This window comes from Trichoderma ghanense (assembly GCF_004382785.1).
Source record: "Trichoderma ghanense strain CCMA-1212 chromosome Unknown scaffold_12, whole genome shotgun sequence".
Lineage (NCBI taxonomy): Eukaryota > Fungi > Ascomycota > Sordariomycetes > Hypocreales > Hypocreaceae > Trichoderma > Trichoderma ghanense.
This window is the reverse complement of record NW_027395675.1, coordinates 262411-285321: the sequence shown is the minus strand read 5'-3', so window position 1 is coordinate 285321 and position 22911 is coordinate 262411. Positions and strand designations below refer to the sequence as shown.

The following is a 22911-nucleotide window of genomic DNA, read 5'->3' as shown; positions in this document are numbered from 1 at the left end:
AGAAACGACAAAGCGAATGATATTAAAATTGAGTACAACACTGGAAGAGAATGGGTTTCCCCTTCCGACTCTCGAGGACGTCTCGGCGTGTTCTTTGTCTGAGACGCCGTCAGGTACGTTGAGAAGAGATGGAGCCTTATATAGAACATCTGAGGTGCTATCCAGGCTTTGGATAGCCCGCTCCATCAGGAATATTACTATCCATGCGCAGGAGAGCGAGGCTCCTCGCCTATCAACCTTCAATCCCCCCCATGGCTCTTCGGAGGTGTCGGCCAGAAAAAGATAGCAACCAGGTCAGAATCGCTACATCAACCAATTTTGACCGTCTCCGCCTATGCCGTGCCGAGGACAGCTGTTCCTACAAGCCGCAACCACTCTCCCTCTCTTATTCTCTCATCTTATCGACTACAGCCTCACAATTCATGTCCGCTAGGCCGCGCTTATTCCCCAACGTTAATACATCCCTGTTCTGTCTACTGCGCCTTCACATGGCTGAGTTGGCAGTGCATATGTGCTCTACGGAGTTGTGACGTTCCTCCTAACGTGCATGAAGATTTACGCATCTTGTCACTGTAATTAGTAGGGGCCATATCAAACGAGCTAGTCATAAAGAATCGAGGGATACCGCTGCTGCTGTATGTCACTTGAGCTTCAATCGTTTACTAGCGCTCTCTAACATCAAACAACGTGTACGAATCGCGTTGAAGATGCCCGCACTTTGAACAGGCGAATATGTTCTATTTCCGATCCAAATGCTAACGCTATGACACCTGAGAGCTAACCGTACCGGCAGCATTTGAGGCAACTTTCTGCATGGCAGAACCCCCTCATCAGCCCGACATATGATAATGCTGGCAAGAAAATAAACCAAACGCACTCACTCGCCGACTTTTGCAAGAAGGCGACCCAGCCACGGGGAGGAATCTCACAGCTGACCCGGGTTTCGAGGTGATCTGTCTGAAGCTACGAGGCATCCTTCAACGAACAGTCCAGGATGTAAGCCGGATCGAGGATTGCCTGCATTGAACATGCATGTTCCTCTGGTGAGGGCCTCGACTAGCAGCTGCTATGACCATGTCACGAATGCACTTATGCAGCCAGCTCCTCTTTCCCGGAGCATGAAAGACGCGTCTGTCGGAGGTTTGAGTGTTGCCGGCATGGGTGCATTTGCGTATAACTAGCATTATTAGGCGCTATCAATGATGATTACTGAACCTGGCGTCTGATATGTGATGTGACACCCTCTGAATGTTTCGGAACGCGCCTAGAGTTACGACTCAATACCGTTTCAACAATAACGGAGGAACGCGTACTGAAGTATGTACATGCCCGCCTTGCGCGACGATGTGGCCGTGTCCCGAATCGTGGTATTTGACTGGATGAATGACTGGCATATCTACTCACAAATTTGCAGTGTAGTCAGCTGGGCCGAGGCGACGCCGCACCGGCCAGGCGTCATGTCGCGACCAACACCTTGGGAATAACAAGGCAGTCACAGCATCTCTCTGTGTTGCCTTGGAGAGGCATTAGTTGCGTCGGGTACAGAACTGATTCGAAGTAGCGTAATGTATAATAGCATGCCACAGTCTCCTGTTGCAATCTCTTATAGGTAGGTCTGTTCAAGACACAAGTTCTAGGTCTAACACAGCCTCTCCAAAGCAGCACCCCCCAGACCATGTAACACAAACAAGCATCCAGTCAGGGAAAGCGGAGGATAGGTTAGAAGCAATGGTAGAAGCCCAGTTCGCACAAAGACAGACGTTTCAACGCTACTCCCCTCTTCCACCCACAATGCTCTTCCTCCTATCCTTCACCCCACCCTCCAGCGTTGCATCCTTGGCACTGTCGTCGACATCCAGACCTTTGCTCTTTGAGTCCCGTTCCTCTCTGGCGGCGGACTCCGCAGTATTCAAGTCTTCATCTTCCGAGTCGGCGTACGGATTGGGGCGCACCACCTTGAGCTTGATAACTTCCTTGCTCTTGTCTTCCTCATCAACCTGATGGTACACTCGCAATCCGATGACGACAACAGCATTCCATGGGTCTCTTTCAAACTCATCGAGCTCATCTTCAAACTTGGGAGACGGCGGCGTCACGATCGTCGGTTTGCTCAGCTGATTGTTCATAAAAGCTTTGACTTGCAGATCGAGCTCGTGGGAGGAAAGTTCAGAAAGCGAAGATAGACTCGCAAGGTCGCCGTCACTCTCGGATTCATAGTACGACGAGGCTGTCCCCCTCCGGTCTGTGTTTCCAAACAGCGAGGATGGCTGAAGAACTCTATCTGCCGGAGCAATGGACCCTGGAGCTCTCCTTTTCGCTCTTGATACTCCTGCTCTGTCGGGCGAAGGTGGGGATTCATGTTCCTTGTCGAATTCGTCAGGTGGACCGTCGCCGTTGACAGTTACTTCCGGGAGTGGCTCAGTCCTGTCGGGAGATTCGTCGGGCTTGTCGATTTCGGCATCCCCCTTCTTGCTCCTGCGTCTTTTCTCGGCGTCCTTTGCCTTTTGCTTTTCCCTTCGCTTCCGTTCCCGTTTCTGTAGCCTAGAGTACTGTTTCTTGTGGGTATGGTGATCATCTCGTCGACGGTCGAGGATCCTCTTCTTGACCTCGTTCAGCTCCTTGTCCTTGATGCGCTTCTCGTGAGCTTCCCTGGCAGCCTTTTCCTCCGGATATTCGACTATCTTGCCTTTGCTGTGCGCAAGGTCGTATGCGAGGCCAATGCGAGTCAGCTTCTCCCGTCGCTTTTTGGCAGTATTTCGGACCACCGTTTCAAGAGGCAGCAGCCTGTCGAGACGCGTTGCGTCGATTTTGATGCGAATATCATAGTCGCCTGCTTCCAGGTCGAGTTCGACATTGACGGAGCGCCTCATGCGGTACGGTGCTTGGCTGCGTACGAGGTAGTCCTCGTGGCCGCGTCTGTGGACGCGAAACGCCAGCTCAAACCGATACGTTCCCTCAAGGCCTTTGAAGTACCGGTCGTCGATCTGTCCCAGAATAATGACAACCGGACCAGGCTTCTCGATGCGCAGAGAAAAGTGAGTGTCGTGGTAGTCCAGCATCCAGGGAACGTTGACAGTGGTCCAATTTTGAGATACCTGCCAGGAGTCGTCGAACAGCCGAGTCCTCTCAAAGGCTTGGTATTTCTGCAGCAGGTCTTCGTATGCGATCCAAAAGTCGCCATCGTCGCCAAAGCGGTGATCCAGCTTCTCGAGCCATTCGGGAGTCCATTCCTTGGAACCGTCGCCTAGCAATACGTTAGCACCCCTTTCGAACTTCATACCGACAACTTCGCCTACTCCAGGGTCCCTTCCATTCTCCCTTGCCCCATGGATTCTTGAGTCGGAGTAGTCGTTTGCCGTCAATTTCCACTGCTCGCTGGATGGAGTATGAGTGAAGCTCGAGTATCCCCTTCCTCTCTCCCCAGTTGGCATTCATTCCCCAGACCCCGGTAGAGCAGCCAAAGAGGAAGTCTTCGTTGACTTTGAGCAGCTCTTCTTTCCAAAAGTACTCCTATGAACATATTGAGAAGCGATCCTCATGCCCAGCTCATTGTCATTGAGAAACTCACCTTGTCGAGGATATCGGTTGTGAAAATCTCAGAAGTGACACCGCCGGTGAGATCCTCAATGCCCTCGCCTCCGAATCCGCCCTCAATGGCAGCATAGTCTCCGTGCGCCTTTGCATAGCACTTTTCCAGCAGCGGGAGCCAAGTCTCCTGAGGATGCTGGCACTGGGCAAAGTAGAGAGCGCTGCTGTTGGACTGGTACACCTTGCGGTAGGCTTCTTCGGGGTTGATGCGCTCCAGCTCGTCAAAGAGGACTCGCTCCCAGTGCTTCTCGTTATAGTCAGACTTGGTGAGATAGAGCTGGATATCGCAAGGTTTAGCATCTCCCTCACGCAAACAAGAGCAGAATCCGTACAAAGTCATCCACAATCTCGGAAATCCACTCGCCGTCCCTGTAAAAGACAAATCCATAAACCCCAACCTGTTGGTCATGCGCCACGCACAACCTCTCAATCAGCCCCTTCTTGTTGCTCAGCGTGCACAACGCCGACATGAGCCAGCAGTCCCCGTCTCGGCCCTGTCTCACGTCATTAGCCGTCGGGCCGTCAATGTAAAACTGCGGCTTGTCGAATATCTCCCCAACACGCTTCGCGCTCCCCGGCTTAAAGTCCTTGCCGGGGTTCTCGAGAGATGCAAAGTTGGAGAGGGACTCGAGACAGTCGCGCCGGCCCAGCTTCAGGTCGGCCTCGAGGTCAAAGTGCGGATCCCGGTACTTTTTGTTGACTCTACGACACTCTTGGACAATCTTTTCCACCTTGGCCCGGCACATAGCCGCCGCGGTTTCGTAGGATGCCTGCGTGGTTGTGGAGGATGATGCGGCTTTGGCGTTCTTGCGGGCCACGCGGGCAGTGTATGGATTCTGCGGTATCACGGTGGTTGCTGCGGCAATCATCAGCAACGAGTAGCCCTACCAATTGGCCCAAGGCTTGTCAACGCAGTCGGTATCTCGACGCAACTCACCCTTGCCCGGCGCCTTGGTCGTAAACTTTGCCCAAAACTCATCAATCGCCTCCTGCTGCGTCTGCTGCGGCTTCACCACCTTGCGCGGGCGCATCGGGATCGCATCCTGAGACCCCATGATGAAATGGTCATCGTGGCCTCTCCTGGGATAGATGCGGTGGCGGGAGGGGATGCTGATTCTGGATACGGCGCTGCTGCTGTCGGTGTCGGTGTTGATGAAAGACATATTGACATGCCAGTGTAGCGAGGTGCAGAGCCGAGGGAAAGAACGAAGAGAGTGAGTTCAACAAGAACAACAGGAACAGCAGCAGATGAGAAGGAACGATATAGATCCCTTTCGTGATGTGATGCGGTTTCCTGTATGGGAGCCGAGGGATTGTACAACGTCGTGGATTGTCTCGTCTCAGCTGATGAGGGGAAGCAAACGCCAGTAGAAAGAGAACTGCAATTCAATAGCCGGAAGCTATCAGCTGAGCTTCACAAAGTCAATAGAGGATCAAGGATTCATAACTGTCAGGTCTACCCAATTATCTTCATGCAACTTCAAAATTCTCTAGTTATGGTGGAAAGCAAAGAGGGTATCAACATGGAAACACCAACGCCGAGAATCTAGGCAACCATCAGAGCCCAAACATCTAAGAGGCTGAGGGCTGGGCTGCCTTCTCAGATCTACATCTAGTCCCCCGAGACTAAATCTCAGAAACTGCTCCGAGGTCAAATCCCACAAGCCCCCGCGTTCTACACCTACCTGTACGCCAAGTTCCACTCCCGACACATCACGAGTCCTTCGTCCTAGACCTGTGCTGCCTGCCCGCCTACAGTATCACACCTACCTTAGTACAATAGCTGATTGGAATCCTCATGCCCTCTGCATTGGCGGCCGTCGACGCGATTGGACGCAGAGCCGGATGGTGTGTGGACTCCAGTGTCTAGTATGCACCTTCTTATGCATGGATTTGCAGCTCAGATAGTAAGCCGCCACCATCAGCTGGTCCGCAGAGAAATGCAAGCCTCAAGGCACCGGGCACAGAGGTTGCAAATGTTGCTGCTTCGTACGACGTGAGGTACATGTACGCGTCGGGGGTGCGGTTGCTTGTGCATATTACCTTGATGCAAAGGCAGAGAAAGCATCTTCGATCCGGGGGTTGAATAGACCCGATACCAATTAGAATCTGCAAACCAGTCAGCAGCATCAGGTTGGCCCAAAAGGATAGATTGACCACCACAGCGGTGCTGCTCCTCGTCCCTTACCTGGAAGTCGTGGCGTGGCGTGTGGTGCCAGACATGCGCTGATCGTTTTGTCGTACCAATATCACCTTCCCTCGTGTCCGTCCGACAAATCGTCGTGCATCACCTCTTCCTCGCTGATCGCGTACACACGCATACACATGCACACATCTACACACTCATCACACCACTCACACAAACACTGACAGCGTCCACACTTGCTGCGTCGCCGTCGCCTCAGACGTGATTTCATGACAGGATTTCTTCTTCATCTTCCTCATCTGCGCCTCTCCGCTTGTCATACTTTACTGTATCATTGCATCTTCCGCGTCTCCCAGCCGTCCTCTGCCCCCCGGCAGCCACGCCAACCACTCCGCAACCAGGAGCAATGTGTCAAGCTTGCTCGTGATTCCATGTGTCCTTGTCAATCTTGGGGACGTGCTCGATTCTCCATGCCGCCACAGTCATTTGGATCGCACAGCTCCAATCTCCCCTCAGCATCCTCAAACTGCCCATTCTTCGAGACATTCAGCATCCACCGCCTTGGCACGCGCGCGCGCTCCGTGCACCTCAGGAGGTGACAGCCGTCACTGACGTCGTAGCTGCAGCCCTCGAAGCTTGCGCGTACGAGGTAAGCCCCAAGGGCCTCGTGTGAGTCCGGCAACGACACGCGATACTGTTTGCAAACCCCCGGGGCAGCGCCGCCGATTCAAGCTCATCACAACATCACACACACAGCCTCGCGGGTATATCCATCGCATGTGCCTCAGTCTTTTAGTCGTCGAGAGCTACGTTGACAGCGTCTGTCGTTTCAGTCCGTAATATGTAGGTAGTTCCGAGTGACGTGATCCAAAGTCAAATCCGTTCGAAAGATGGGGGGGTAGGCCCAGGAACCGGTTCGAAGAGACCCGTGCGTAGCCAAGGGCCCCGACAAAATCGGACGCTCTTCAAGTTGAGAAAACGTGTAAGAAAAAGGAAATTTTGACGCTTCCGATATCGTCATCGCTGCCGCTGTCATTTCGCTCATCCAGTTGTCACACAGCAGTCGGCAAGAGAACGTTGACCCCTTGCCGTTGCCATTTTGTGGTGCGATATCGGGTGCGACAAGTGAGTGAGGGTGAAATAAACAGGCGCAGCATGAACCGAAGCCAAAGAAAGACTCCGTGTTAGCCGATGATGAGAAGAAATGTTGCCGACCGACCCGATTCAGAAAAACAAAAAAAGAGGGAAATAAAAATAAAAACGGAAGCCAAGGCCGCACGCCCCGGGGCGTACAGCGAAATAGTATGTTGCGGCCAAAGGAAAAAAAAATCGTCAAGAAGAATTGCGGCCTAGGAACTCGCAAAGTCTGTCCCTAGGCCAGTTGTTCGTCCGTCACCCAGCCAGCCGCAGAGGTAGAAGGGCGTTGGACGGGATGCCCAGCCGTCTAGGCGACGGGAGCGATGGGGGCAACGGGGGCAGCGGGAACGTTGCCAAGGTCAACGACCTCGTTGTTGATCTCGGTGTTGTTGTTCTTCTGAGGGCAATCGCGGGAGATGTGGCCGGCCTCACCGCACTGGTAGCAAGTCTTGCCGGCGGTGTTCAGGGGGCCGCCGTTGGGGGCAGTGCAATCCCTGGAGATGTGACCGAGCTTGCCACAGGCATAGCACTTCATGGCCTGGGCCTGGCAATCGCGAGCAAAGTGGTTGGGGCCACCGCACTTGTAGCAAGTAGCAGGGCGAGGGCCGTTGGCGAAACCACCGCGACCATAGCCGCCGACGAAGCCGCCACGGCCCATGGGAGCACCACGGCCCATGCCGGGGTTGCCGGGGTTAGGGCAGGCACGCTAGATTGGACATATCAGCACATGTCACAAGATAGAATCTGCATGACGGAGATGGGGACATACAGCCAAGTGGCCGGGCTGGCCGCAGTTGTAGCAGCGGCCGCTGGTAGCAGTGCCGCTCAGGCGGAGAGTAGGGCAGTCGGCCTGGACATGGCCCAGTCCCTGGCAGTGGTAGCACTGCTTAGCCTCGGTAGAGCGAGGAAGGGGGCAGCCGTTGGATTCGTGTCCTGTGAACGGTTATTGTTAGAACCGGCGATAGTCAGTCGTCGGACTCGCTCGTAGATACATACCAGGCTGCTTGCCTATTGAACATTGTTAGCCAAGTCCTGCGCATTCATGGTTTTGGGATCAAGGATTGCACTCACAGTTGTAGCAGAGACGCTCGGCGGAAGAGCAAACCTCGGCGTAGTGGCCAACGTTGCCACACTTGTAGCAAGCACGACGAGAGAGGGAAGACATGTTGAGTTCTGTGGTTGTGAGGGTTAGCAGATGTAGAGAAGTTGCAAAGGCCTTGTTGGAGGCCTTGAGTTTATCAATAAAATGCCCAGATGCCATTGCCCAGTCAAAGTTCAGCCGTGCTATCCAGTTCAGGTCGCGAGGACGTTGATGATTCCAGAGCGGCAAGGTACGTGTGGCGGACCGATGAGTCGCGGGGCTTTGTCGACGCCGTGGATGCAACTAATTCCCTCGCTAAAACAGGCAGGGCATCTGGGGCAGAAGATCCCGGCAGTACAAAGCGACAGCCATGGGCGAAATAGCGCAAGCGCAGTCGGGGCGTTCGTTCGCTGGATGAAGGCGTAGGCCAAGGTGACGATGGTCTGGCCAGAGAGAGGCTTTGCGAGCGGCTCGGCACAAAGGCAAGTCCAATACCACGAGGTGTTTCGGCGCCAATCGAGATGAATGACACAATTCCAGTGGGTGAGGCGCATTTGATCGTTGCAGAAACGGGCAACGGTCAAGCCATGAACAGCGGAGAAGCCAGCAGTTTCCAGCCCTTTTGCTGAGTCGAGGCGTAGACGGCACCAACCACCACAAATGATGCAGAGATTTCCCCCCCAACCATAAGCTGAAGGATCCGTGGCATGCTGAGAACGCAGCTCCGTCTCATCGAAGAAGTGCGCTCAAGCACCTGAATAGGCGCAAAGATATATCAAGCCTCGGATCGAACCGCGAATTGGAATCGGAGTCGCATCGCGTGGGTCGTGTCGCACAAAGCGCTGATTCGTCGCTCCCCAAAAACCATGCACCGAGCAACCGCCACGGAAGATGGAAAGTCACCGGCAATAGCCCCCAATTCTTCCGTCATTGTAGTCCGATGGATAAAGTAACATAGTTGAGGAACTGACGATGCCATTTTGGATCCGCGGGCTGAACTTTGACCTGGACGATGGCATACTCGGATTCCGCCGCAGCGAAGCAGACCTTCCGCAGAGGGGCTCTGCCTTTTGTGGCCGCCAGAAAAAGGAAGCAAACAGGGCAGATACACACCTTGTGGAAGAAAAAGTTAAAAGTATAAGAGGAAGAGGCGTGGATGATTCTCGATTCTGCGTTCAGCGACCTGAGAGAGTTCCGACAACAGCGAGAACGACAGCGACGTCCACCAACAGACTTGACTTGAGGTTGATCCGGGAAAATGGGAAGGGGAAAAATTTTCGTAATTGTCGTGAGGAGAAAGTATTAAAAAGTCTCGAAGGGGAAAATGAGTAAGAGCGAGCCCAAGTGGAAAAAATAGGCAAGTGGAGCTGGGCGAACGGCGAACGGCGAACAGGCGAGCAAGGCAGGCGGCGGCGGCGGCAAGGGGACAGAAGAAAAAAAAATCAAATAGAAAATAAAACCTGGCCTCTTCAATAGCTGCACTGTGATTTGATCGTGGTTCGATTTCTCCAGCAATTTGCAGGTCCGCATGCACGAAGCAGAAAGGTGGTGGGTGGGCAGAAGCGCATAGTGCCACTCCGGGACTAGTGCGTGCGCGACTTGCAGGCTGTCGGTGCTGCGGTTCGTCCACTCAGCGGCTCTCCGGGGGCATCGCCTCCCTGTAAGCTCGCTGGGCAGTTCGACCACTGGCACTGTCTCACTGCAGCGCTGCAGGGCCCTTCCCGCTCCAGCAGGGCCCCACTACCGTGAGGGGTTACTGGCTGGTTTCGCCACCAGACTGCTGTCTGATGCCTCGATACCTAGTAGTACCTGCAAGGTACAACCAATATTGCGAGGGATTGGCATCAAGCCGAGGGCAATCATGGAATCATTTTCCTTGCCAGAACACGTAAAAGACATCAATACAACATATCCATCGTGGCAATTATATCTCTATAACCACTGTTTGATTTTCATCCCATCTCAAGCCGCACCAACGCATTGACGTCGACATCAGCATCATCTCAACCCAACATTCAGTCCCCAAAAAACACCGCAAACCTCAAGCCAAAGTCCCTCCCGAAACAAAAGTATCCCCCCGTACCCCGTCCTTCTCCATCCGGTTTAGCTGGAGAACTCCCACCAACTCACCTCCTCCTCCACCTTTTCAAAAGTCCATGTATTCATTCAATGCGATCTCGTGGTTCGTTTCTAAGCACACACACACTCTCTCCCTCTCACGTACTCGTACTCATACAAGGGTCAGCCAACGTGTCCCAGACATCTGTATGGTCATGCCAGAAATCAATCACAACATACTGAAGAGAAAAAAGATCAAGTGCCCTGACGCGATGCAACAGTGTGCCATCTTGCCTTGGGTATCATCCCGCCCATTCTGCCCTTACAGATCATTTATTCAGCATCCCCATAACCCGATGCTGGTGGCAACCCCTAGAGCCACATCCTCCAGGCAGTCTTTTTGTGTGACGAACCCATCTCAAATGTCGGATCCAATCAAATGTGATGCAGGCCCAGGAGCCAGGACCCGGGATACTCGCTTCAAGAACGAAAATAACGCCGACGAGCTTCGTACAGAGTAGCCTATGTAACAACGGAGCTTACCCTTTGAGGCATCAACACCCTCTTGTAATTACACATGCCTACAACGTACCAAAGTCCCAGCAAATCCCAGCGAGCACTCCATCGTTTGTAGAAGGCAGCCAGGCAATTACAAGTAGTTAGTAGTACCTAAGCCACGAAGCCATCATTTATCCGGCTTGCCAGCATCCACGACAAGCCCCCCATCACCTACAAACACCGAGGCACTGGATTAATTCTTCAGCCTGCATCACCAGGTTACATGCAATTTCCACGCTCTGCATGCACCTGGCAGCCAATCACGGCGCCGTCACCCGCCGGGAAAGGGAAACAGGCCCAGTTCTCGACCAGACGCCTCGACAAGGAGGCTGGCAAGGTTCAAAGAAGCCAAGACACGCACGTCCCTGGGAAAAGTGGCCCAAGTGTGACGGTCAAATGCATGCACGCCCAGCTGTGCGGAAAGCAGTATGTTGATGAACTCCATCCACAGCGTATCAGCCCTTCGAGCGAGAGGACGTTAAGGCAAGAGACATTGCGAGAAACTGCCATTGCATTTGAAATCCATAGACCTGCTGCCGGCATTCTATATCACCACCAACGCCTTGCACGGCCGGCAATATACAATTCGCCGCCCTGACCTGCCCTGTACACCACCCCATGTACAAATACTCCCGTGTTTGCATACCATTGACCTTCCGAGAAACACCAGGGTTGCGAAACATAACCCGAGACATTGAATCACTGCTTCTCTCACTTTCAGTTCGGAGGTGGCTGGCCAGCCCGCCCCCGTTCCGAGGGATGTACCGGCTGCTGCTCGCCCTCTGCCGACGGAGCAATAGAGCGAGGCACCGCGTCAACCACGTAGGATACTCCGTCATCAGAAGCGTAAGAAGGCGGCCTTGGTCCGGTTGCCGGCTGAGGAGGAGCGGGCTCGGCAGCGTCGTTACGTTGCCAGAAGAAGCGGTTGGGGTCCACGCGCTGGAGATGAAGTCAGCTCGGCTCTGGGACCTATTGTGAGATCAACCTGTACATACCACACTCTCCCGCCACAGTCCGTAGGCAGGCGGCTTCATCGCCATTGTCTCGCTCTCAACGCCCGCAGCCTCCTCGTCCTGGACCATAACCACGCGGATGGGATTGCGGGGAATGGCATATCCGCGCGGGTCGACGGCCCTCGGAACATCTGGCGGGTCTCCACGATGAATGATGAGCCACAGCCGGATGAGGGTGTAGCTGAAGAAGACGGCTGCCAGTAGGATAATCATAATCAACATAATGTTCAGCTCGCCAATCACGACGTGTTTTGTCAGGGTCAGACCCAGGTCTAAGGCCAATGTCAGCATATCTAGACGACTTTCATCCTCCATATCCGGTCTATACTTACACACTGCCAGCAGCGATAAAAGGAACACGGCAGCCACGAAGCAAACCGCCAGCTGCGCCCGCACATGTCGCGACTTGATAAACGGGAAGCAGAACAAGAAGCGCTTTGGCTTTCTCTTCTTTTCTGCCCGCCGCCGCGAGTCCCTCGACGCGTAGACTGTCGTCGATGCCACATGCGCATCATTCGTGTTCGATCCCGCCAAGACAGCCGGCTGAGGAGCTGGCAAAGCATCTCCAGGTGCAGAGCGAGGATGCAGGCTCAATCGGAACGGAGCCAGCTGGTTCGTTCGTCTCGTCGGCACAACAGGTGTCTTTGGGCTCTCGAGAGCAGCCTCTTCGTCGGACGCCCTCCTACGTCCCCGGGCCAGGCTGGGCAACAAGAGCCGTCGGGGAAACGTTCGGCTCGTGTTCATTTCTCGCATAATGGTCTGTCGACGCGAGGCCAGAATTTGGTCGTTCACAGCGTTGGGCTGTCCCTCGCCTCGCGCTCTTCTCAGAAGCTCGCTCCGGAGCTGCTCCATGCTTCGGTCTGACATGTTGATTTATTCGGTTATTTGCTTTTTTGTAATCATGAGAGCTGGAAGTTGGTAGGTGATGGTGTGTTCCCTTGCGGTTCTGTCGCGGCACAGCCGCAACTTTGTTGGAAAATTCGTGTGACGTCGGATAAAAACAGAGGATCGGAAATCAATGAGTGGATGTCGATTTGGTTGGATATCAAAGAAAGATGGAAAGTAGTAGTCGAGAATACCGAGGGTGTGAGAGCCTGCTCAACGCGCGAAGGGAAGAAGAAAAGGGACAGAGAGAAACGTAGCGAGAGCGAGTGTGCGTGAGAGCTGGAGAGCAGAGAGAAGAGAGGTCGAAAACTGAAGCTCTGGATAGGACGAATAGGCGGGAGGAAGCAAGGGAATCAATTGATAGAAGGAAAGGAAGGCAAGGAGAAGGGAAGAAGAGACAACTGCAAAGGAAAAGGCTGGACGTCTCGCGATCAATACATGGAGAGACACAGGCCAAGAAGAGAAGCAGGAAACAGAGAAGCGAGAAAGTAAAGGTAAGAAGGAAAGGCGAATGGAAACCAACAGAAAGCAAGCAACACCCCGATCCAGAGACCAGCTGGAACTACCGACGAAGCACAGGCGTTGCGAGAATCCGTGCAGACACACACACACACCACACAGACTGGACGTGTAAGACGGAAGAGCCGCCCTGCGCGCATCCACCTCTTTGAAAAGGAAGAATGAGGGCAAGCACGAGGAGGGAGACCAGGGCAGGGCAGGGCAAAGCAAAAAGAGAGAAACCATGATTTTCTGGCCGGCTCGTGTCGTGTCGCCCATCCCGTCCTGTTCCTTGTCCATCCAGGCCCCCCCGCCACCGTGTATCAAACCAACATCGCCAGTATCAAATGCTACCTCCCACCACCGCCAAACCTCCGTGCTGCGGACTAGTAATACTTGCACTCATACAAGTGGTCGTCATCTCCCCCCCCCAAAGAGAAAAAAGGGCCTCATCGTTGATTGATCCGGATCCCGAGTGGCTGTGCAGGGGGTGGCCCAAAACCAGGGGCTGCTGGCGTTCCAGGAACTCACAAACAACATGAAGAGGGAAGAGGGCAAGCAGAAACAAAAAAAAGAGGCCGTGTTTCAGCCTACGCAGCTCCGCCACCAATGGATGCGCCTGACACGGTCCGGCGTCGCTCCCTGGAGAAATTGAACGTTTCGCGAGTGGGCGCCGATTGTTTGATGCCCGTCTGGAAAGCCAGAGGACGCGAAGAGGCTGGCGCTCATAATACCTGGGTGATGCGTAGTCGCAGCAGCAGGGCAGATTGGCGAAGGTTAGAGGGCCTCTTTCGTCTCCAGGTTTCTTGCTGTGGAGCGCCCCGAGTGGATTGCCACCACCGCTAGCATCGAGCTGATCGTTGACAGCTTGAGCAGTCGGGTCACTCTGTCTTGCAGCGAGCAGACGATTCAGCCATTCACGCAGGAATAAGAAACGTGGGTTGCCAGGGTCCGGCATGCCTCGCGTCCGGGTGCTGGTCAGCGTTACAGGACAAACGTTTCGCGTACTCCAGCGGCGCTTATTACTAACGTAAATGTACCTCCAAGAACAGACTACAAGACACAAACTGCATGGAAGAATTTCGTGGCTTCGGTGTGAAAAAGAAGTCGCCATGCCTTTCCTTATTTCACTCGCATCATCAATTGCATCAAAGAAAGCGTTTTTGCAACAATATCTGTCGACGAGCGACGCAGTGATTAATGCTCGCCCTGTCTGCACCCCTGCTTCTGTATTTTGCCCCGACTCCCGGCATAGCCGTTTGTACTAATAAGAACATGACGCCAATATCGCTATAGCTTTGCTTTTCCTTTTCTTCCTCCTTCGAGATGTTTCACTCGCTAACGCGGAGGATCCGGCCCCGAGTATGCCGGCAAATGTCTGAGGTGGCCATGGTATATGTGAGGCCTCTAACCCGAGTGGCTAGTTGCGCCTTGAGAAGACGAAGCCAGGCGCCTTAGAGGCGAGTATAGAGACTTTGTTGGCGCAAGAGGTCCTTTAAGCTGCGGTCGGGGTGCTTCAATGGCCCTCGTCAAATGCGCCCAGCAGTACCACAGCCAGTGCTCCTAGTCCTAGGAAGCCCAGTGATTGTGGGCGACCATCATTCTCCTCTCATTTCAGCTCGCCGAGAAGCATCGTACGGTCCGATGAGGCGGAGAGCACTAGCAATCCGTGTCAGACAACATCTCACCAAGAAGAGCACAGGCGTCAACTTACAGATAGGATCCTTGCCCGGCGAAAACTCTGCGCAGTTGACCGTCCCTCTGTGGCCCGGCAGCTTGTACATCAGCTTGCCGGTCTGGGCAGACCAAATCACCACTGTGCCGTCGCCCGAAGCTGCCGCAACCTTCTTGCCTTCCGAGTCCCAGCTGGCACGCAGCAGGTTCTGTTCCACTCCCGTTGTAGCTCCGTCAAAGGTCCGGATATGCCTCTCCGTTGGCGCAAACGGACGAATGTCCCACGTCCTCGCCGTCGTGTCCATCGAATAGGACAGCAGAGACTGGGAGTCGGGCGATACCCGCAGCGACGTGATGGTGTCTGTGTGGCCTAGCAACGAGTACACCACTGCCTTCTTTCTCAGATCCCATACTCGGATGTCGTTGTCTATGCCACCAGTGTAAATCTCGTTGCCGGCTTGTGAGATGGCAACAGCTGTGATGGGAAACTCGGTCTCGATGTAGTCAACGGCATTCTTTGTTCGCGGATCCCAGATCCCAATCGTCGAATCGTCACTCCCGCTCACCAACATCTCCTCGCCTCGCTTGCTAATGTCCAAGGAATTGATAATCTCTTCGTGTCCGATGTATCTTCGTATTCGCGTGCCGGAGGTGAGGTCCCAGCTGGCAAGATGCATATCGGCCGAGGCAGAGTATAGAATCTCCGAGTCGCGCGACCATTGCAGGTCCAGGACAGCTCCTTTGTGGCCATTGAGCACGCCGTAGTTTTCGCAGTCTCCGTACGTCCTCCAGAGCACTGTCCAGCATCAGTAGAGCTCGACCTTATACACCCCAAAGGTATGGCATCTTCGTACTTATACTTCGATCCATCGATCCGGAGGCAATCAGGTTGCCCGTCGGGTCAAACTTGGCAGCGAAAATCTCCCCAGAGTGTCCCGTCAGCTCCATGACCGGAGCCTGGAGCCCGCTCGTCCTCGGTGCCTGAATGTACCGTCAGCTGCAGTCCAAAAAGACCATCTCCATCGCCTTACAGTTTGTACCAATGCATTGCTGGATGCATTGAGTCGAGCGAGCGCTCCCTCTGAGGCGTTGACATTCTGTCTCTTCACCAGCGACTGGGAGAAGCTGGGATCGTTGGGATCGTCGTCCGCAGGGCGCTTTTCGGCCGACATGGTGATGAGTCCGAGGAATTGTGATTGTGCAAGGTTTTAAGCTGCGCAAAATTATCAAACGATTGAGAATGGTCGAAGCAGGAGCTGCTGGAGATTTGCCGTGTCGCGATCGCGAGGCTTGAAAGTTGCGAACTTGGGCGTCGCCAGAGTCGCCCTCCTATTGGCTCTCGGCCCGTCGATGTTCCTCGTTGTCAATCACCGGCCAGGTCACTCCGTACCCCACGCCTAAGCTGAGCTGCGACATGCCACCGAATCGCAACCTCCGACTCCCTCCTCCATATCAGATTGGCCGATTGTGAAGCTACAGATCTCATCTGCCATACTCGCTGCTCACTTCTCGGTCACAGCAACCATACAGCCGGTTTCTACTGCTTCAGGGCGCCTCTCCGCCCCTCGAAGCCAGAACCACTGCCGCGATGGCAGCTAGCAAGGCGTCCCGCATTGGGGAAGAGTATGTTCCAACGATGAGGATGCGCCTGACGCTGTTCTAACAGATATGCAGGATCTGGAAGTAAGATTGCCGTTACTTGACGAAGCAGCACATCCGTCTAATCGCATCGCATTGCTAGAACGCGGATTGACAAGGTGAACGCCGAGCTAGTCACTTTGACGTACGGAACCATCGTCGCACAGCTATGTAAGGATTTCGAAGACGACTATCCCGAGGTCAACCGACAGCTCGACAAGATGGGTTACAACATTGGGCTGCGGCTCATCGAGGACTACTTGGCCAAGTCGAACACGATGAAGCGCTGCTCCAACTTTCGCGAAACGGCAGACATGATTTCGAGGGTAGGGGTGCATGTCATCGGCTTCATGCTGGGCTTGTGCTAATCCGTCGTCCGATCTCTCTAGGTGGGCTTCAAAATCTTCCTCAACATCACACCGCAAGTGACGAACTGGACGGCCGACAACAATTCCTTCTCTTTGGTATTCGACGAAAACCCCTTTGCCGACTTTGTCGAGCTACCGGACGATGGACGGGCGCAGAACGAGCTGTGGTACTCCAACATCCTTTGCGGAGTGTTGAGAGGCGCCCTGGAAATGGTCCAGATGCAGGTGGAGGCGCACTTTATCAGCGATGTCCTCAGGGGCAATGACACTACGGAGATGCGGGTGACCCTGATACGATACATTGACGACGAGCTGCCGCCGGAAGATGACTGAAACAGGTGACCTACTGTATGGAAAAGACAAATGTTGGCCAGAATAAGCAGCCGACGGTCCGAGACATGAAGCCAGTTGGCAGTAGACGATGATCACGACAGCGACAATTGATCCGGACAGGTCGTTGAGGAAACAAAAGGCGGGATATACCCATAGATCGAGCCGAGCCGTCTCGATTCAATGCAGACGCATGCAGCCAAACGCTCCGTAATCCTGTGGATATACATCTAGATGCACAGGCAGGGGATGAATAGATGGGCGCCTCTGTCAAAGCCGGACCAGCTGAACTAGACCAGGGATACCATGAGCGCACGCGGGGACGAGACAAAGCTGCCCTGCTCGTTGTGTAGCATCTACTAATATCACACTATTTATTTGGTCACTATGAACCTTTACCAGCACCCAACCGCATAAACATAGACTACGCAGAATTTAAGCTTGATGTCTGCTGATAAAAAAAACGGCAGACTGAAGCTCGCCCAAGACGGGAACTAACTCAGCAGGCCTGCCTGATCTCCATGAATCAGCCCACTCAGACTGTGGAGTGATTCAAAGCAATGGTCAACGACTGGCCCAGCGCCAGAGCTCGCGTTGTACGTGGTATGAGCAATCACGTCACGAGCCGATGAGATACATTAAAGTAGCCGTGACAGCTGGAGATTCACTGACGGCACACGGGAAGACACATGGAAGGATGGAGTCGCCGGGCAGTGAGGACGAGGATGCGCGGAGCCAAGCCAGGGTTTGGCGTTGGGAGTTTGTTTGCTCCAGTCGGCGCACATGACCGACGGCCTCGGATTGGGAGGGGTTTACTGCATAGCAGCTGGCGAGACGCGGGAGCCGTGAGAGCGCAGCCCTGTGCAGTTTGCAATTGACAGCTTGGAGTTTGGTTCCAGGTCGGTCTACACCCAATTCCAAATCAGCGCCGAACACGGCATTGCGACAGCGCTCAATGCAGAGCTCTGGCTGTTGCTCCAGTTGCATTGACGGCTCTTCAAATTGCACATGTGAATAGCAGCATGCCTCATGATGGTAAGAGCAGCTTCACGAGCAGCTCTATAATTCATTCAGCAGCAACAAGTGAAGCACCTCGAGCAATACTCATACTAATACGCATGCTCAAGATGCTGTCGCAATTACCTCAGCGGTCTCGTTAGCGTGGCTGTCACACAGGCCCGCACAGACCACGGCTTCGTGCCTCAGGCGCCAACATCCGCCGCAGACCCAAAAGTACGCACCTAGTCTGACGCATACGCAGGCACCAAGATGCCGGTCCCTCATACTGGGATCGCCAAAGCCCCCGAAGCAGCCCGCCAGTTTATGCGCACCCGAATAACTTTTTTCGCCGCCCGTCCCCGCGCACTGTGCCATCTCGCGCCCGCGCCTTAACCGTACCGTGCGGCGGCACCAGCCCCAGCGCAAGGCAAGGCGAGACAAAGCGCAGCGAACGGGCGAGACACGGCGAGGCTACGCGCACCTTGGCGCACCCAAAGGGACGCGGCTGTACCGTGCGAGCCATCCCCGCACACGGCCGCAACCGCCACACTCCTTTTCCCGCCCGCGACGTCGCCGTACTGTATGAGCTCGCGTCTGCGCACCACCATCGACTCGATTCGATTAACTTGCACCTTGCCTGACCTTTCACTACCTCCACAGCCTAATCTGATGTCCATCGCGACATTTGTCTCCACGGCCCAGCGCGAGAGCTGACCCTCACAGCCTGGACGACCTCGAGACCTTCTGCCGCTGGCGCTGTCGCTGTCGCTGCCGCCGCCTTCTCTTGTCGAGCTGCACCGCACTGCTCTGCCTCTGCTCAGCTCTGCTCTGCTGAGCCGTCGCCGAGCCTCATCGCAGCGGGCGAGCATCTTCCCAAGCCACTCGGCCGCGCCCCGAACTCTCTTTGTTTTGCCCTTCCGACCCGCCGCCATCGATACGTACGGAAGCGCTGCTGCTCTGCCGGTGCGGTGCTGTGCTTGTGCTGTGTTCCCGCGCTGCCGGTGTAGGTACGCAGCACCGCTACAAGGCCTCAAACTCACCGTGGTGCGCCGCACTGCAATCTGATCTCCCAGCCCCCAGACCAAGAGGCCCTACTCAACCCGACCTCTCGGCTCTCTCTCCTCCATCCTCCATCTCCGCAGCCTCTCTGCCTCGCCCGGCAGTTGAACGCAACCGCACTTCTGCAGCAAGTGCGGCAAGCATCGCTGCTCCGCGACTCCAGCCGCTGGTATTTTTTTTCTGACATCCTTCGCCATCACTGACCACCATCGCTTACCATCACCACTTTTCGCCCATCGCCAGGCCTCGACGAGCGCGTCTTTCAGCTCCCAACAGTTCAGCCACTTGGTCCGACGCGGATCGCGATAGATTGAACTGCGCCCTCGCCTCTTGTCTTCGCTTGGGGCTCAGGACCTCTGCCAACACTGGCTAGCCTTCGGGATTTCGCGCGGCGAGACATCAGTGGCTTACAAGGAAAACTTTGATAAGAACATACTTTACCCAACCCAACCCACGCCTCAGTTTTTTTTTTTTTTTTTTTTTTTTTTTTTTTTTTTTTTTTTTTNATGCAATGATCTGAGCAAAATCATCCTGGCGAGACAAGCGCGGGCCGGAAAGTCAACTGCAGGGAAGCGCCATCGCCTGACGAGGGCTCGAGCTTGATTTGGTTTTTTTTTTTTTTTTTTTTTTTTTTTTTTCCTTTCTTATTTCGTCTCATATATTGGAGTTATCTCCTCCCGATCACACCTCTCCGCAATCTTCTTCCCTCCTCCAACGCCATGAATCCCAACGTTGGAATGGCAAACATGAACCCCATGGGCGGCCCAGTTGGCAGCGCACCGATGCCCATGATGAACAACGGCGCAATGGGCCCCCAGATCGCCGCGGCGGCTGCCGCACGACAACAGCAGCAGGCCAACGAGAACCAGCGGGGCGTACTCAACACATACATCTACGAGTACTTCCTCAGACATCAGATGTACGACTGTGCCCGCTCGCTTCTCAACAGCGATCAGCAGGTCAATGTCAACAAGGAGGCTGCTGGCCGTCGCGAAAACGGCAATGGCATGAACGGTGTTGATGACCCCATGGACACGGATTCCAAGGACGACGGCGACTCCAAACTGCCCGACGATCTACCTCCGCCCAAGCTGCCCATGCCAGCCTCCGACACATCCTTCCTCTACGAGTGGTTCTGTGTCTTCTGGGACATTTACACTGCCCGCGGCGGTAAGGGCGGAAGCACCATGGTGCAGCAATATGTCCAGCACACCCAGGTACGAAACATAGATGCCTGTTGCATGAATTATTCTCGTCACATCTTCCGTCGTTGTCGCGCTTGAGGGGGAATATGCTTGCTAATCAAGAGCCGCAGCAGCAACAGCGGATGAAGCAGACTCAGCAACAAGAGCTGTTACGTCAAATGCGCCCTGATCTAGCGGCGCAGCAGCAGTACCAGGCGCAGGCGCAGTTCATGAGGAACATGCAAAACAACCCCATGGCAATGGGCATGAACAAGAACAACCTGGCTCGGGCAGCCATGGCCAACAATCAAAAGTAAGCAGCGAAGAATGTGGGCGCGGCATTGACCTCCAGAGCCTCGTAACTGATGTGACTTTTCTCTCCTCTTCAGCCCACAAATGCAGATGCTTCAAGCAAAGCAGAACCAGATGCAGCGAGATCCTTCCGGTATGGACGGCAACCGTGAGCGGCCAACTTCTCCCGCGTCAGGGGAGAACGCGCCGTCTCCTTCCAAGCGCCCACGCATCGAGGGCGGTCCGTTCAACGGCAACCAGCCCGGTGTCATGATGGCAAACGGCCGCCCTGGCCAAGGCATGCCCGGTCCGCAGATGGGCAATGTGGCCAACGCTCAGCAGGTTCTCGCCGCCAACGGCATCAACCCTGCCCAGCTCAACCCCCAGCAGATGCAGAACTTTGCCAACACGCCGCCAGCCGCCCAGCAAAAGTCGATTGCCACTTACTCTCACAACCTCCAGCAGCACCACGGCAACCAGATTGGCAACAAGCAGATCCCCGGCGTGAGCGGCCCTCAGAACCAGAGCTCGCCGATGATGCCCCAGGGACCCGACGGCAACTCCCTGGGCGCCTTCTACAACCCCGAGATGAACGGCCCCGGCGGTATGCGACAAGGACCCGGCGGCCCTCAGGCGACTGCTCCGGGCAGCAACCATGCTCTGCAAGACTACCAGATGCAGCTCATGTTGCTTGAGCAGCAGAATAAGAAGCGTCTGATGATGGCCCGCCAGGAGCAGAGCGACATGATGCCCCGAGACGGCCAGCAAGCCGCGCCCGGCCCCAACGGACCGGGCTTCCCCGACACATCGCCCCAGGCAATGAGGACCGGCGCTTCCCCCAACCCGGCGGAGCAGATGAAGCGCGGCACCCCCCAGATGAACAACTCGGGCATCCCCTCGCCGGTCCCTGACGGCGGCCAGTCGCGCGAGTCCCCCAACGCCATGAACTTCCTGGGCAACCACGTGGACGTCAACATGGCGCCTCACTTCTACAAGGGAGTGGACGGCAACATGGCGCAGGCCCAGATGAACGGCATGCGCCCGCCCAGCTCGCACCCAGGCCAGCCATTCAACGGCCCCATGAACGCGCAGATGATGGCCGCCCGGCAACAGCAGGGCGCCCAGGGCAACCCGCAACAGTGGCAGCCGGGCATGAACGGCCAGATGGTACCGCAGGGCATGCAGCAGCAGGGCCAGCAGGTCCAGGGAACTCCGCAGCAGCGGTCGATGCCTCCCCCCTCGGCGCCAGCAGCCGCGGCGGCCAACGCAAACAACCGGACAACCGCGTCGCCCCAGCAGGCTGCGGCAGCACCTCCCACGCCTAGCCAGGCGAACAAGGCGGCGCCCAAGAAGAAGGACACCAAGAATGCCAAGGACAAGGTAAGAGCTGCACCCCAGACAGCCCCCATTTTGCAATCTGACGGATCTTATAGCGAACCGCCGCGCAGAAGAAGTCCAACCAGAACCTCAACAACGCCACTGCCGCGTCGGCGGAGAACGGCGCCGAGCCCGACGCGGCAGCACCCGCGACTCCCATCACGCCCGTTGTCAGCGCGGCCTTTAAGAACGCCCAGGGCGGAGGCCCCGGGCCCAACGCAACTGCTGCGGCGGCGACGACAGGAATCCCCGCCCCGACAGCCGCGGCCAGCGCGCCGGTCCCCCCTCAAGCCGCTCCCGTGCCTCAGCCCACGCACGACCTTGCTCAGAATAACGGCCTGGGCATGGACAACTTTGCGATGACGGTATGTCATGTCCACTGTTTCACCCCCCTTTTGTCTGGAGTCAGGTAGACTAACATTCACCCGCAGGACTTTGCCATGGAGCTGGCCAACCCGCTGCACTCGGATAATGTTTTGAATGACTTTGACTTTGACTCGTTCTTGAACGACGGCGACGGTAACAACGAGCCGTTTGACTTTAACGGCTCATACCCAGGGATGGAGGGGGGCGAGATCAGCGCGGAGTAGGGAAAGCCTGCATTTGAACAGTGCAGTCTACGATGGGTCGGCAGCTTTTCGAGCTTTTGCGTTTTAACGTTTTTTGCTTTATGGTTTCCAGGGTCTATCTCTCTAATCTGGCATCATTCGACTACGGCGTTGAGGTGGATTAATTATATCAATGGTCATGCGGCGATCCGGTTTCTTTCCCCAGGGTCTTTTTCACTTTTGATGGTTTGAAACGGGCACAAAAAAAAAGAAGAACAGAGAGATGTTTGTCCCTGAGGGTTGATTTGACTTTTTTCTTTCTTCAATTTTCTTTTCACCATGATCCTTTCGTTTCTACCCCTCTTTTCCCCCCCTTTTTGTATTTTGCTCTTTTTTTTTCTCTGTCGTTTTCTTCAAGTAGTCCACGTCAAATGTTTCCCATGCTTTTTCTGTCGGAGATGTCTTGGGCCGGTTTTTTT

The 22911-nt window shown here is 55.0% G+C and overlaps 9 protein-coding genes across 9 annotated transcripts; 3 read left to right on the top strand and 6 right to left on the bottom strand.

Annotated features, from left to right (window-relative positions):
• Positions 1-1769: 1769 nt before the first annotated feature.
• Positions 1770-4722, bottom strand: CCMA1212_008457 (Calpain-8; the record flags this gene model as incomplete). The annotated part of the gene is made up of 5 exons (XM_073705589.1): positions 4526-4722; positions 3921-4444; positions 3569-3865; positions 3297-3510; positions 1770-3244 (listed from the first exon to the last, which is right to left on the bottom strand). The coding sequence occupies exons 1-5, from the start codon at positions 4641-4643 to the stop codon at positions 1770-1772; spliced, it is 2628 nt and encodes an 875-aa protein (XP_073555833.1). The 5' UTR covers positions 4644-4722.
• A 1281-nt stretch (positions 4723-6003) lies between these two features.
• CCMA1212_008456 (uncharacterized protein) lies at positions 6004-6333 on the top strand (the record flags this gene model as incomplete). The annotated part of the gene is made up of 1 exon (XM_073705588.1): positions 6004-6333. One exon carries the CDS (start codon positions 6004-6006, stop codon positions 6331-6333), a length of 330 nt encoding a protein of 109 aa, XP_073555834.1.
• A 230-nt stretch (positions 6334-6563) lies between these two features.
• Positions 6564-6979, bottom strand: CCMA1212_008455 (uncharacterized protein; the record flags this gene model as incomplete). Its single annotated transcript, XM_073705587.1, has 1 exon — positions 6564-6979. A coding segment is annotated over one exon (414 nt), but the record flags the coding sequence as incomplete, so codon positions are not given.
• Positions 6980-7178: 199 nt separating this feature from the next.
• CCMA1212_008454 (Zinc finger protein GIS2) lies at positions 7179-8036 on the bottom strand (the record flags this gene model as incomplete). The annotated part of the gene is made up of 4 exons (XM_073705586.1): positions 7179-7577; positions 7641-7804; positions 7868-7879; positions 7943-8036. The coding sequence occupies 4 exons, from the start codon at positions 8034-8036 to the stop codon at positions 7179-7181; spliced, it is 669 nt and encodes a 222-aa protein (XP_073555836.1).
• A 3249-nt stretch (positions 8037-11285) lies between these two features.
• On the bottom strand, positions 11286-12448 carry CCMA1212_008453 (uncharacterized protein; the record flags this gene model as incomplete). Its single annotated transcript, XM_073705585.1, has 3 exons — positions 11286-11507; positions 11564-11853; positions 11914-12448. 3 exons carry the CDS (start codon positions 12446-12448, stop codon positions 11286-11288), a joined length of 1047 nt encoding a protein of 348 aa, XP_073555837.1.
• Positions 12449-14573: 2125 nt separating this feature from the next.
• Positions 14574-15810, bottom strand: CCMA1212_008452 (Pre-mRNA-splicing factor cwf17; the record flags this gene model as incomplete). The annotated part of the gene is made up of 4 exons (XM_073705584.1): positions 14574-14623; positions 14679-15434; positions 15493-15619; positions 15670-15810. The coding sequence occupies 4 exons, from the start codon at positions 15808-15810 to the stop codon at positions 14574-14576; spliced, it is 1074 nt and encodes a 357-aa protein (XP_073555838.1).
• A 416-nt stretch (positions 15811-16226) lies between these two features.
• On the top strand, positions 16227-16977 carry CCMA1212_008451 (Trafficking protein particle complex subunit BET3; the record flags this gene model as incomplete). The annotated part of the gene is made up of 4 exons (XM_073705583.1): positions 16227-16261; positions 16313-16321; positions 16380-16602; positions 16666-16977. The coding sequence occupies 4 exons, from the start codon at positions 16227-16229 to the stop codon at positions 16975-16977; spliced, it is 579 nt and encodes a 192-aa protein (XP_073555839.1).
• Positions 16978-18362: 1385 nt separating this feature from the next.
• On the bottom strand, positions 18363-18905 carry CCMA1212_008450 (uncharacterized protein; the record flags this gene model as incomplete). Its single annotated transcript, XM_073705582.1, has 1 exon — positions 18363-18905. One exon carries the CDS (start codon positions 18903-18905, stop codon positions 18363-18365), a length of 543 nt encoding a protein of 180 aa, XP_073555840.1.
• Positions 18906-19751: 846 nt separating this feature from the next.
• On the top strand, positions 19752-22474 carry CCMA1212_008449 (Transcriptional activator somA; the record flags this gene model as incomplete). The annotated part of the gene is made up of 5 exons (XM_073705581.1): positions 19752-20249; positions 20342-20529; positions 20606-21887; positions 21941-22249; positions 22316-22474. The coding sequence occupies 5 exons, from the start codon at positions 19752-19754 to the stop codon at positions 22472-22474; spliced, it is 2436 nt and encodes an 811-aa protein (XP_073555935.1).
• Positions 22475-22911: the final 437 nt, after the last annotated feature.